Source organism: Coregonus clupeaformis, chromosome 23 (genome assembly GCF_020615455.1).
Source record: "Coregonus clupeaformis isolate EN_2021a chromosome 23, ASM2061545v1, whole genome shotgun sequence".
In the NCBI taxonomy this organism is placed as follows: Eukaryota; Metazoa; Chordata; class Actinopteri; order Salmoniformes; family Salmonidae; genus Coregonus; species Coregonus clupeaformis.
Genome location: NC_059214.1, coordinates 30101363 through 30114047, shown reverse-complemented (window position 1 = coordinate 30114047; position 12685 = coordinate 30101363). Strand labels below are relative to the sequence as shown.

At 48.2% G+C, this 12685-nt stretch overlaps 1 protein-coding gene across 2 annotated transcripts in view; it reads right to left on the bottom strand.

Moving 5' to 3' along the window:
- The window catches only part of LOC121536868 (radixin), a 101348-nt gene that overhangs the window by 24919 nt on the left and 63744 nt on the right, over positions 1-12685 (bottom strand). For both annotated transcript variants that reach the window (XM_045206629.1, XM_041844474.2), the window contains exons 3-5: positions 12160-12243; positions 1436-1654; positions 200-351 (exon numbers count right to left, since the gene is read on the bottom strand). In XM_045206629.1, coding sequence (XP_045062564.1) covers positions 200-351; positions 1436-1654; positions 12160-12243 — 455 coding nt within the window. The remainder of the gene's footprint in view (positions 1-199; positions 352-1435; positions 1655-12159; positions 12244-12685) is intronic.

The window sequence follows — 12685 nt, the reverse complement described above, 5'->3', positions numbered from 1 at the left end:
AGGGGACAGAGAGGTTTAGAGGGGAACAGAGAGGGGACAGAGAGGGGACAGAGAGGTTTAGAGGGGAACAGAGAGGGGACAGAGAGGGGACAGAGAGGTTTAGAGGGGAACAGAGAGGGGACAGAGAGGGGACAGAGAGGGGACAGAGAGGGGACAGAGAGGGAACAGAGAGGGGACAGGGTGTGCGTGGGGTACAGACCTCTGTGGCAGCAGGCGGTCGGAGGTGAGGTAGCCAGGCCTGTGGAGGTCTCTGCTGTAGTCTGTGTACTTGGCCTGGACAGAGTAGGAGGCCAGCAGCACGGCTGTCTCTGGAGGACAGTAGTTCTCATCGTTCAGGATGGCCTCCTTTACCTTGCATGGGCAGGGAACACACACACACACATACTTGTTTAAATACCTTTTTGGATCTGCAATGTACATTGTGAGTACAAAGGATACCAATAAACACTGAACAAAAATATAAATGTAACATGCAACAATTTCAAAGATTTTACTGAGTTACAGTTCATTTAAGGAAATCAGTCAATTGAAATAAATTAATTAGGCCATAATCTATGGATTTCACATGACTGGGAATACATCTGTTGGTCACAGATACCTAAAGGTAGGGGCGTGGGTCAGAAAACCAGTCAGTATCTGGTGTGACCACCATTTGCATCATGCAGCGTGACACATCTTCTTCGCATAAAGTTGATCAGGCTGCTGATTGTGGCCTGTGGAATGTTGTCCCAGTCCTCTTTAATGGCTGTGCGAAGTTGCTGGATATTGGCGGGATCTGGGACTCACTGTCGTACAGGTCGATCTAGAGCATCCCAAACAAGCCCACTGAAGTCGGTTACGAAGCCAGACTGCAGTAAGGTCAAGACCCTGGTGAGGACGACGAGCACGCAAATGAGCTTCGCTGAGACGGTTTCTGACAGTTTGTGCAGAAATCTTTCGGTTGTGCAAACCCCCAGCTGCTCGGGTGGCTGGTCTCAGAGGATCCCGCAGGTGAAGACTCCAGATGTGGAGGTCCTGGGCTGGCGTGGTTACACGTGGTCGGTTGGACGTACTACCAAATTCTCTCAAATGAAGTTGGAGGCGGCTTATTGTGGAGAAATGAACATTAAATTATCTGGCAACAGCTCAGGTGGACAATCCTGCAGTCAGCATGCCAATTGCACGCTCCCTCAAAACTTGAGACATCTGTGCCATTGTGTTTGTGTGACAAATCTGCACATTTTAGAGTGGCCTTTTATTGTCCTAGCACAAGATGCACCTGTGAAATTATCATGCTGTTTAATCAGCTTCTTGATATGCCACACCTGTCAGGTAGATGGGTTATCTTGGCAAAGGATAAATGCTCACTTATGAAACATGGGAACAAAACTTTACATGTTGTGTTTATATTTTTGTTCAGTATAAGTGTGTGTGTGTGTGTGTGTGTGTGTGTTACCTGCAGGAAGAAGAGTCTCTGTGTGATCTCCTGGATGAGTTCCTCAGACACGTCCTCAGGGAAGAACTTGGCTCTGAACTTAAACTGTAGAGGGTTCTCCTTCTTAACATCCTGCTGGGTCACCTTCTTGTTGAGTTTGAGCCACGTGCTGTAGCCTTTACTGTCTGTGTACTGCATGCCAAAGAACCACACCTCCCGGAGACCCACTGTCTTCACCACCTGAAAACACAAACACATGTATCACTGAGAACCCAGATTCACCCCAGCCCAAAGCCTGCTCACCATGGAGGCTCAAGTGTGCGAGCCACTTCACTGTTTCACCCATAAGTGGGAGAACATCATTTTATTACAACACTCCTCTCTTTTCTCCAATCACACATTTCCAACTCTCTTTCCATCTCTCTTGCTCCATTCACAAATTACCAGATCTCTTTCTCTCGCTCTCTTTCTCTCTCTCAGAAAGGCCCCTGAGGGTGTGTTCTCTCAGGCGCTGGCTCAACCATCAGGCCTAATGTGATTTACAGTCAATAGAACACCACTGACCAGGGAAATCATTCACTAACACCACATCATTAACTCTCCTCTCAATCTCGCTCTGTCCATTTCTCACTCACACCGTGACCCTATTCTCTCAAACACACATTCTTATTGAATGAAGCCTGCTTGTGTTTTATTATATATATATATATATACAGTGAGGGAAAAAAATATTTGATCCTCTGCTGATTTTGTACGTTTGCCCACTGACAAATAAATGATCAGTCTATAATTTTAATGGTAGGTTTATTTGAACAGTGAGAGACAGAATAACAACAAAAAAATCCAGAAAAACGCATGTCAAAATTTTTATAATTTGATTTGCATTTTAATGAGGGAAATAAGTATTTGACCCCCTCTCAATCAGAAAGGTTTCTGGCTTCCAGGTTTCTTTTATACAAGTAACGAGCTGAGATTAGGAGCACACTCTTAAAGGGAGTGCTCCTAATCTCAGTTTGTTACCTGTATAAAAGACACCTGTCCACAGAAGCAATCAATCAATCAGATTCCAAACTCTCCACCATGGCCAAGACCAAAGAGCTCTCCAAGGATGTCAGGGACAAGATTGTAAACCTACACAAGGCAGAAATGGGCTACAAGACCATCGCCAAGCAGCTTGGTGAAAAGGTGACAACAGTTGGTGCGATTATTCGCAAATGGAAGAAACACAAAAGAACTGTCAATCTCCCTCGGCCTGGGGCTCCATGCAAGATCTCACCTCGTGGAGTTGCAATGATCATGAGAACGGTGAGGAATCAGCCCAGAACTACACGGGAGGATCTTTTCAATGATCTCAAGGCAGCTGGGACCATAGTCACCAAGAAAACAATTGGTAACACATTACGCCGTGAAGGACTGAAATCCTGCAGCGCCCGCAAGGTCCCCCTGCTCAAGAAAGCACATATACAGGGCCGTCTGAAGTTTGCCAATGAACACCAATGAACATCTGTCTTGTAGCCCATTCCAGCCTTGTGTAGGTCTACAATCTTGGTCCTGACATCCTTGGAGAGCTCTTTGGTCTTGGCCATGGTGGAGAGTTTGGAATCTGATTGATTAATTGCTTCTGTGGACAGGTGTCTTTTATACAGGTAACAAACTGAGATTAGGAGCACTCCCTTTAAGAGTGTGCTCCTAATCTCAGCTCATTACCTGTATAAAAGACACCTGGGAGCCAGAAATCTTTCTGATTGAGAGGGGGTCAAATACTTATTTCCCTCTTTAAAATGCAAATCAATTTATAACATTTTTGACATGCGTTTTTCTGGATTTTTTTGTTGTTATTCTGTCTTTCACTGTTCAAATAAACCTACCATTAAAATTATAGACTGATCATTTCTTTGTCAGTGGGCAAACGTACAAAATCAGCAGGGGATCAAATACTTTTTCCCTCACTGTAGTAGGTTGAATAAATATGTTATCAAATTTTATTTGGAATTCAGTTTAGTTTCAGTTTTCAGACCTGATATGCTAGTTTTTGTTTAGTTTCAGTTGTAAAAAAATATTTATATTTTTAAGTTTTAGTGTAAGGTTCAGAAAGCATGCATGTTTTTTGGGATGTCACTTCTTGCAACTGGGGGGCAGTAATACATATTAAGGTGATGGGTCAGGTCATAGGTTGAGTTAAATCCCTCGTGGACAGACTACGTCAACAGAAATGGTACCATAGATCTGTCATGGTACAACAGGATGCGTAAGATAAAAAGCAGCATTAGTTCCGGTGCTTTGAGCAAATCATGATTTCAGAAGGGGAGGGGACATGCGGCCATCAGACTAGGATCAACAGTTGGCCCAGTGTAGAGTGACGCTTATGTTAGAGAGAGAGAGAGAGAGCGAGAGAGAGAGAGAGAGAGAGAGAGAGAGAAAGAGCGAGAGCGAGAGAGAAATTATGTTGTAGAAAATGCAACGGAGTATCTTATAGTGTGTGTTGTAGCGATTATGACATAGTGTGCATGCGAGAGTGTAAGTAAAGTGACTTTACCTGTGTGACACACACACACACACACACACACACAAGCAAACACAAAAATGATATACTAGGGAAAACCAGCAAAGCCTAGTCAGCAGAAGAGGATCCCTGCTGAGTCAGAGCTTGGCTCCAATCCACCACTACAGAGATAACTAGTTTCTGACAATCTTTGGACTGGAATGGAGCTGCAAATTGAGCTAAACCACATTACGAGTTAAAAGCTTTCAAATATCAGCATTTCCTCCACTCACATACACAGCCATTTCCTGTCTCAATCAGCTTCCATGGGAAACACATGTAAACAATATCTGTCTCTACATCTCTCTGCCTCTCTCTCTCGCTCTCTGCTGCTCCAGCAGTCTCCTGTAGCCCACCCTGGTTCTGCTACTGAAAGCTTCCCTTTCTGCTCAGAGACACACAACACACTCCACTGACCTCCCACCTCTCTGTCTCAGTCTCCACTGACCTCCCACCTCTCTGTCTCAGTCTCCACTGACCTCCCACCTCTCTGTCTCAGTCTCCACTGGCCTCCCACCTCTCTGTCTCAGTCTCCACTGGTCTCCCACCTCTCTGTCTCAGTCTCCACTGGCCTCCCACCTCTCTGTCTCAGTCTCCACTGACCTCCCACCTCTCTGTCTCAGTCTCCACTGGCCTCCCACCTCTATGTCTCAGTCTCCACTGACCTCCCACCTCTCTGTCTCAGTCTCCACTGACCTCCCACCTCTCTGTCTCAGTCCCCACCTCTCTGTCTCAGTCCCCACTGGCCTCCCACCTCACTGTCTCAGTCTCCACTGACCTCCCACCTCTCTGTTTCAGTCTCCACTAAACCTCCACCTCTTTATCTCGGTCTCCACTGGCTTCCCACCTCTCTGCCGCAGTCTCCACTGACCTCCCACCTCTCTGTCTCAGTTTCCACTGGCCTCCCACCTCTCTGTCTCAGTCTCCTTTGACCTCCCACCCCTCCTTCTCAGTCTCCACTGTCCTCCTACCTCTCTGTCTCAGTTTTCACTGACCTCCCACCTCTCTGTCTCAGCTCTACTGACCTCCCACCTCTCTGCCTCAGTCTCCACTGACCTCCCACCTCTCTGTCTCAGTCTCCACTGACCTCCCACCCCTCCTTCTCAGTCTACAATGACCTCCCAGCTCTCTGTCTCAGTCTCCACTGACCTCCCATCTCTCTGACTCAGTCTCCACTGACCTCCCACTTCTCTGTCTCAGCTCCACTGACCTCCCACCTCTCTGTCTCAGTCTCCACTAACCTCCCACCTCTCACATCTCTGTCTCAGTCTCCACTGACCCTCCACCGCTCTATGTCAGTCTCCATTGGCCTCCCACCTCTCTGCCTCAGTCTCCTCTGTCCTCCTACCTCTCTGTCTCAGTCTTCACTGACCTCCCACCTCTCTGTCTCAGCTCCACTGACCTCCCACCTCTCTGCCTCAGTCTCCACTGACCTCCCACCTCTCTGTCTCAGGCTCCACTGGCCTCCAACCTCTCTGTCTCAGTCTCCACTGACCTCCCACCCCTCCTTCTCAGTCTCCACTGACCTCCCACCTCTCTGCCTCAGTCTCCACTGACCTCCCACCCCTCCTTCTCAGTCTACAATGACCTCCCAGCTCTCTGTCTCAGTCTCCACTGACCTCCCATCTCTCTGACTCAGTCTCCACTGACCTCCCACTTCTCTGTCTCAGCCCCACTGACCTCCCACCTCTCTGTCTCAGTCTCCACTAACCTCCCACCTCTCACATCTCTGTCTCAGTCTCCACTGACCCTCCACCACTCTATGTCAGTCTCCATTGGCCCCCCACCTCTCTGCCTCAGTCTCCAACCTCTCTGTCTCAGTCTTCACTGACCTCCCACCTCTCTGTCTCAGCTCCACTGACCTCCCACCTCTCTGCCTCAGTCTCCACTGACCTCCCACCTCTCTGTCTCAGGCTCCACTGGCCTCCAACCTCTCTGTCTCAGTCTCCACTGACCTCCCACCCCTCCTTCTCAGTCTCCACTGACCTCCCACCTCTCTGTCTCAGTCTCCACTGACCTCCCACCTCTCTGTCTCAGTCTCCACTGACCTCCCACCTCTCTGTCTCAGTCTCCACTGGCCTCCCACTTCTCTGTCTCAGCTCCACTGACCTCCCACCTCTCTGTCTCAGTCTCCACTAACCTCCCACCTCTCACATCTCTGTCTCAGTCTCCACTGACCCTCCACCACTCTATGTCAGTCTCCATTGGCCTCCCACCTCTCTGTCTCCGTCTCCACTGGCCTCCCACCTCTCTGTCTCAGTCTCCACTGACCTCCCACCTCTCTGCCTCAGTCTCCACTGACCTCCCACCGCTCTGTCTCAGTCTCCACTGACCTCCCACCCCTCCTTCTCAGTCTACAATGACCTCCCAGCTCTCTGTCTCAGTCTCCACTGACCTCCCATCTCTCTGACTCAGTCTCCATTGACCTCCCACTTCTCTGTCTCAGCTCCACTGACCTCCCACCTCTCTGTCTCAGTCTCCACTAACCTCCCACCTCTCACATCTCTGTCTCAGTCTCCACTGACCCTCCACCACTCTATGTCAGTCTCCATTGGCCTCCCACCTCTCTGCCTCAGTCTCCACTGTCCTCCTACCTCTCTGTCTCAGTCTTCACTGTCCTCCCACATCTCTGTCTCAGCTCCACTGACCTCCCACCTCTCTGCCTCAGTCTCCACTGACCTCCCACCTCTCTGTCTCAGGCTCCACTGGCCTCCAACCTCTCTGTCTCAGTCTCCACTGACCTCCCACCCCTCCTTCTCAGTCTCCACTGACCTCCCACCTCTCTGTCTCAGTCTCCACTGACCTCCCATCTCTCTGACTCAGTCTCCACTGACCTCCCATCTCTCTGACTCAGTCTCCACTGACCTCCCACCTCTCTGTCTCAGTCTCCACTGGCCCCCCACTTCTCTGTCTCAGCTCCACTGACCTCCCACCTCTCTGTCTCAGTCTCCACTAACCTCCCACCTCTCACATCTCTGTCTCAGTCTCCACTGACCCTCCACCACTCTATGTCAGTCTCCATTGGCCTCCCACCTCTCTGCCTCAGTCTCCACTGACCTCCCACCTCTCTGTCTCAGTCTCCACTGACCTCCCACCTCTCTGTCTCAGTCTCCACTGGCCTCCCACCTCTCTGTCTCAGTCTCCACTGGCCTCCCACCTCTCCGTCTCAGTCTTTACTGGCCTCCCACCTCTCTGTCTCAATCTCCACTGACCTCCCACCTCTCTGTCTCAGTCTCCACTGACCCTCCAACACTCTATGTCAGTCTCCATTGGCCTCCCACCTCTCTGTCTCTGTCTCCACTGACCTCCCACCTCTCCGTCTCAGTCCCCACTGGCCTCCCACCTCTCTGTCTCAGTCTCCACTGGCCTCTCTCTGTCACTGCTCTGCACAATGACTGTTCTGTTTCTCTGTCTCAGTCTCTCCCTCTCTGTTCCTGACAATACCCAAACAGGCACTAACTAGACCAGCTCCCAGCCTTGTTGACCCTCTTTAGTGTGTGTGTTCTAATTCAACCTAGGGATGTTGCGGTGACCTTATTACCACCACACCGGCGGTCACGAGTCATGAAGGAGGTCAAATTCCATATTACCGTTTAGTCACGGTAATTAGGCTTCTCCAAGCTCTGATGCCGCTCATGGTCATTAGTAGCCTACCAAACTTGCTAACTGCCTGGTACTCAGCACTCTATTGTCCCTCTAATCCCTCTGACATCGATGCAAATGTATTCGAAAATCTAATCAAACAGTTCATGATAGCCCATGAGCTCATGTTGTGCAACATTTCCATAGGCTATGCAATTGGGTGAGAAAACAGAGTGATGGCCGCTAATAAAAAGAGGCTCCCATCAGCTTTCTATAGGGTAGACCTACTATTTATATATACTATATATAAAACAGGAGTATAGCCTACCTGGCTGGCATGAAAATAAACCACGGGGAAAAGCATCCTCCATTCGCTATTTAAGTGCATAGATGACATTTATTTTTTCCCGCTGCCCCTGTTTCAGCAGGGGATCAAATACTTTTTTCCCTCACTGTAGGTATTTGTAGTTGTCCACATACTCTAGGTCAGACCCGCCGAGAGTAGTGATTCTAGTCGGGTGGGCGGGTGCAAGCAGCGTTTGGTTGAAAAGCATGCATTTAGTTTTACTAGTGTTTAAGAGCAGTTGGAGGTTACGGAAGGAGTGTTGTATGGCGTTGAAGCTCGCTTGGAGGTTTGTTAACACAGTGTCCAATGAAGAGCCAGATGTATACAAAATGGTGTCGTCCACATAGAGGTGGATCCGAGCGTCACCAGCAGCAAGAGCGACATCATTGATATACACAGAGAATAGAGTCTGCCCGAGAATTGAACCCTGTGGCACCCCTATAGAGACTGCCAGAGGTCCAGACAACAGGCCCTCCGATTTGACACATTGAACTCTATCTGAGAAGTAGTTGGTGAACCAGGCGAGGCAGTCATTTGAGAAACCAAGGCTATTTAGTCTGCCAATAAGAATGCAGTGGTTGACAGAGTCGAAAGCCTTGGCCAGGTCGATGAAGACGGCTGCGCAGTACTGTCTTTTATCGATCGCGGTTATAATATCGTTTAGGACCTTGAGCGTCGCTGAGGTGCACCCATGACCAGCTCGGAAACCGGATTGCATAGCGGAGAAGGTACGGTGGGATTTGAAATGGTCAGTGATCTGTTTGTTAACTTGGCTTTCAAATACTTTCGAAAGGCAGGGCAGGATGGATATAGGTCTGTAACAGTTTGGATCTAGAGTGTCACCCCCTTTGAAAAGAGGGATGACCGCGGCAGCTTTCCAATCTCTGGGGATCTCAGACATTACGAAAGAGAGATTGAACAGGCTAGTAATAGGGGTTGCGACAATTTTGGCGACTAATTTTAGAAAGAAAGTGTCCAGATTGTCTAGTCCAGCTGATTTGTAGGGGTCCAGATTTTTCAGCCCTTTCAGAACATCAGCTGTCTGAATTTGTGTGAAGGAGAAGCTGGGGGGTGCATGGGCAAGTTGCAGCGGAGGGTGCAGAGCTGGTGGCCAGGGTAGTGGTAGCCAGGTGGAAAGCATGGCCAGCCGTAGCAAAATGCTTGTTGAAATTCTCGGTGGAGATTTATCGGTGGTGACAGTGTTTCCTAGCCTCAGTGCAGTGGGCAGTTGGGAGGAGGTGCTCTTATTCTCCATGGACTTTACAGAGTCCCAAAACGTTTTTGGAGTTAGTGCTACAGAATCTGTTTGAAAAAGCTACCCTTTGCTTTCCTAACTGATTGTGTATATTGGTTCCTGACTTCCTTGAAAAGTTGCATATCGCGGGGGGTGTTCGATTCTAATGCAGTACGCCACAGGATATTTTTGTGCTGGTCAAGGGCAGTCAAGTCTGAGGAGAACAAGGGGCTATATCTGTTCTTAGTTCTGAATTTTTTGAATGGGGCATGCTTATTTAAGATTGAGAGGAAAGCACTTTTAAAGAACAACCAGCCATCCTCTACTGACGGAATGAGGTCAATATCCATCCTGGATACCCGGGCCAGGTCAATTAGAAAGGCCTGCTCGCTAAAGTGTTTTAGGGAGCATTTGACAGTGATGAGGGGTGGTCGTTTGACCGCGGACCCATTACGGACGCAGGCAATAAGGCAGTGATCGCTGAGATCCTGGTTGAAGACAGCGGAGGTGTATTTAGAGGGTAAATTTGTCAGGATGATATCTATGAGGGTGCCCATGTTTACAGATTTAGGGTTGTACCTGGTAGGTTCGTTGATCATTTGTTTGAGATTTGAGGGCATCTAGTTTAGATTGTAGGTTGGCCGGGGTGTTAAGCATATCCCAGTTTAGGTCACCAAGCAGTACGAACTCTGAGGATAGATGTGGGGCAATCAGTTCACATATGGTGTCCAAGGCACAGCTTGGGGCTGAAGGGGGGCTGTAGCAAGCGGCAACAGTGAGAGACTTATTTCTGGAAAGGTGGATTTTTAGAAGTAGAAGCTCAAACTGTTTGGGCACAGACCTGGATAGTATGATAGAGCTCTGCAGGCTATCTCTACAGTAGATTGCAACCCCACCCCCTTTGGCAGTTCTATCTAGACGGAAAATGTTGTAGTTGGGGATGGACATTTCTGAATTTCTGGTGGCCTTCCTAAGCCAGGATTCAGACACTGCTAGAACATCAGGGTTGGCGGAGTGTGCTAACGCAGTGAATAACTCAAACTTAGGGAGGAGTCTTCTGATGTTAACGTGCAAGAAACCAAGGCTTTTACGGATACAGAAGTCAACAAATGATAATGCCTGGGGAGTAGGAGTGATACTGGGGGCTACAGGGCCTGGGTTAATACGGCTAAAGGCTTTAAAAACGGGTCTTCTAGTGCGTTGGGTACAGAGAATAAAAGGGGCAGATTTCCGGCCGTTGTAGAATAGATTCAGGGCATTATGTACAGACAAGGATATGGAAGGATATGAGTACAGTGGAGGTAAACCTAAGCGTTGGGTAACGATGAAAGAGATAGCATCACTGGAGGCACCGATTGAGTCAGTCTCCATGTGTATGGGGGGTGGGACAAAGGAGCTATCTAAGGCAGGTTGAGCTGGACTGGGGAATCTACAGTGAAATAGTACAATAAGAAATAACCGAAACAGCAATAAGCAAGGCATAATGACATGGGAGAGAGGCATAAAGCAATCACAGGTGTTATTCGAGAGAGCTAAGACAACAGCTGGTAATTTCGACACAGTTTGGGCTGAGGCTAAACATAAACAGGATGCGGTACCGTATAAAGGAACAGCCCAGCAGGCATCAGCTGTGTAGCTGAGTTATCATAAGGTCCAGTGAACAGCAATAGGAGAGTTCGGAGGTAGTTCTGGGGCTGCTACAGCACTGGCGAGCAAGAGGCACGGCTTGCGTGTGCTAGCGGGCCGGGGCTAGCAGATGGATCTTCGTGGTCGACGTCGTAACGGGAAGCCTGTTGAAACCACATCAGACGATTTCGTCGGCAGACCAGTCGTGTTGGATCGGCGGGGCTCCGTGTCAACACTAGGAGGTCCCGTCCGGTTGACAGAGAGGTAGATAGCCGGGAGATGGGCCTGGCTCGAGGCCAGCTCAAGGCTAACTGGTGCTTGCTAAGGGGCAATGGTAATTAGCCAACGACAACCGCCATTCGGTTGCCGCTAGCTGGTTGCGATGATCTGGGTCCAGTGGGTCCAGTGATTCCGGTAGAAAATCCGATATGCTCTGGGTCAATAGCACGCTGTGCAGACTGGCCGACAAATATGTTTTAATAAGGTTTGTATCACAAGTAAAGTGCCCAAATAACTTCTTAAAATTAAGCACATTAATCCGCTTTACAAGGGGTGTAGTGCCTGACTGGCTCACTCAGGGAGAAGGGCACAACGCAGCACTCTGGGCCGCAAAAGGCAAGGATTTTTTTAGGGTGCGTTACGGCCACAAAGGGGATGCCGCCGTGAAATTTGAGGCATTATCAAGTGCTTGTCAAATTGTGAATGAGAGACTATTGGAGTATGTACAGCCTGCGCAAAAAAAACTAAGCAGAGCTCATGCCTTTCAAGGAACTTTTTTCAAATCATCATTAGAGTCTCATCATGCAGCTTTACAATGTATTAAAAATCAAAACATATAGCCCAACATTTGTAGAACAACTAAAGTTACAATGAATAACTCTAAATTAAGCATATAGGAGTACCTATTTCTTTGTTAACCGCTCAACACAGAATAGCCGCATGTGCGCACAAATCCCTCAAATCATTTGGAGAAAATATGTATATTTTATTCAGCTTCGTTCAATTGTATTCTTCATACTATAAAATAATGCCACGGAATTATAAGCAAATCTTGTCTGCTAAATGAACTAGTGTAGCCCACAGCCATTTGGCATAGCCACATCAGGACCTAACATAAGGACAACTCAGAGTTTTCAATTATTTTCTTCTGAAATAGACTACATTTTCATCATATCATGCTTCTTTCGACCTGTCTAAAATAAATAATGGATTTATTGTGAAGATGTAGGCTATATTACATGGATTTATTAGACTTTTTTAAATGGCTTGTAGGCTATTTGTGGAAGCCAGGAGATCCTAAATGTGTTCATGTTCATTAATGGTCAATTACCTATAGACCGACAGTTATCTGCTTGATAATCACCGGCTGACTAAATTTCGTGACCGCCACAGCCCTAAGTCAACCCCATGCTTACCTGGTCAAAGAGCTGTTTGCCGGTGGTGTTGGGCTGGATGGCAAACTCCAGCTCTGCATCCATGGTGGTGACCCGCACATTGATCTACACAGACAGACACAGACAGAATACCCATTAGTAACTCATATCGCAACATGTTCATAAACACAGACAGTACTTTAAGCAAAAGGAGAGGAAACATTTGTGCACAGCAGGACCATTCTCTTCCAAGGTGCTGGTTTTGACAATACCAATATGAGCACAGCAAATTAAAAGGAAACAGATACATATGTTAACGTCCCACAGATATGTTTATATGTGTCACACAGAGCCCACATGGCAGCGTGCTCCCCCCCTCCCCCCTCTTATCTCCTTCTATCAGTCTCCTCAGCTGCATCCCTCCATCTCACAGCTGGAGAGAACAGAACACATACTGGTAGGGTACAGCAGTAAAAAGTGAGAATCCACTACACTGACACACCACCACTGCATGGGAACTAGAGAGAGGGCCAAGGGCTTTAGCTGCATATACTGTAGCCTAATGCGT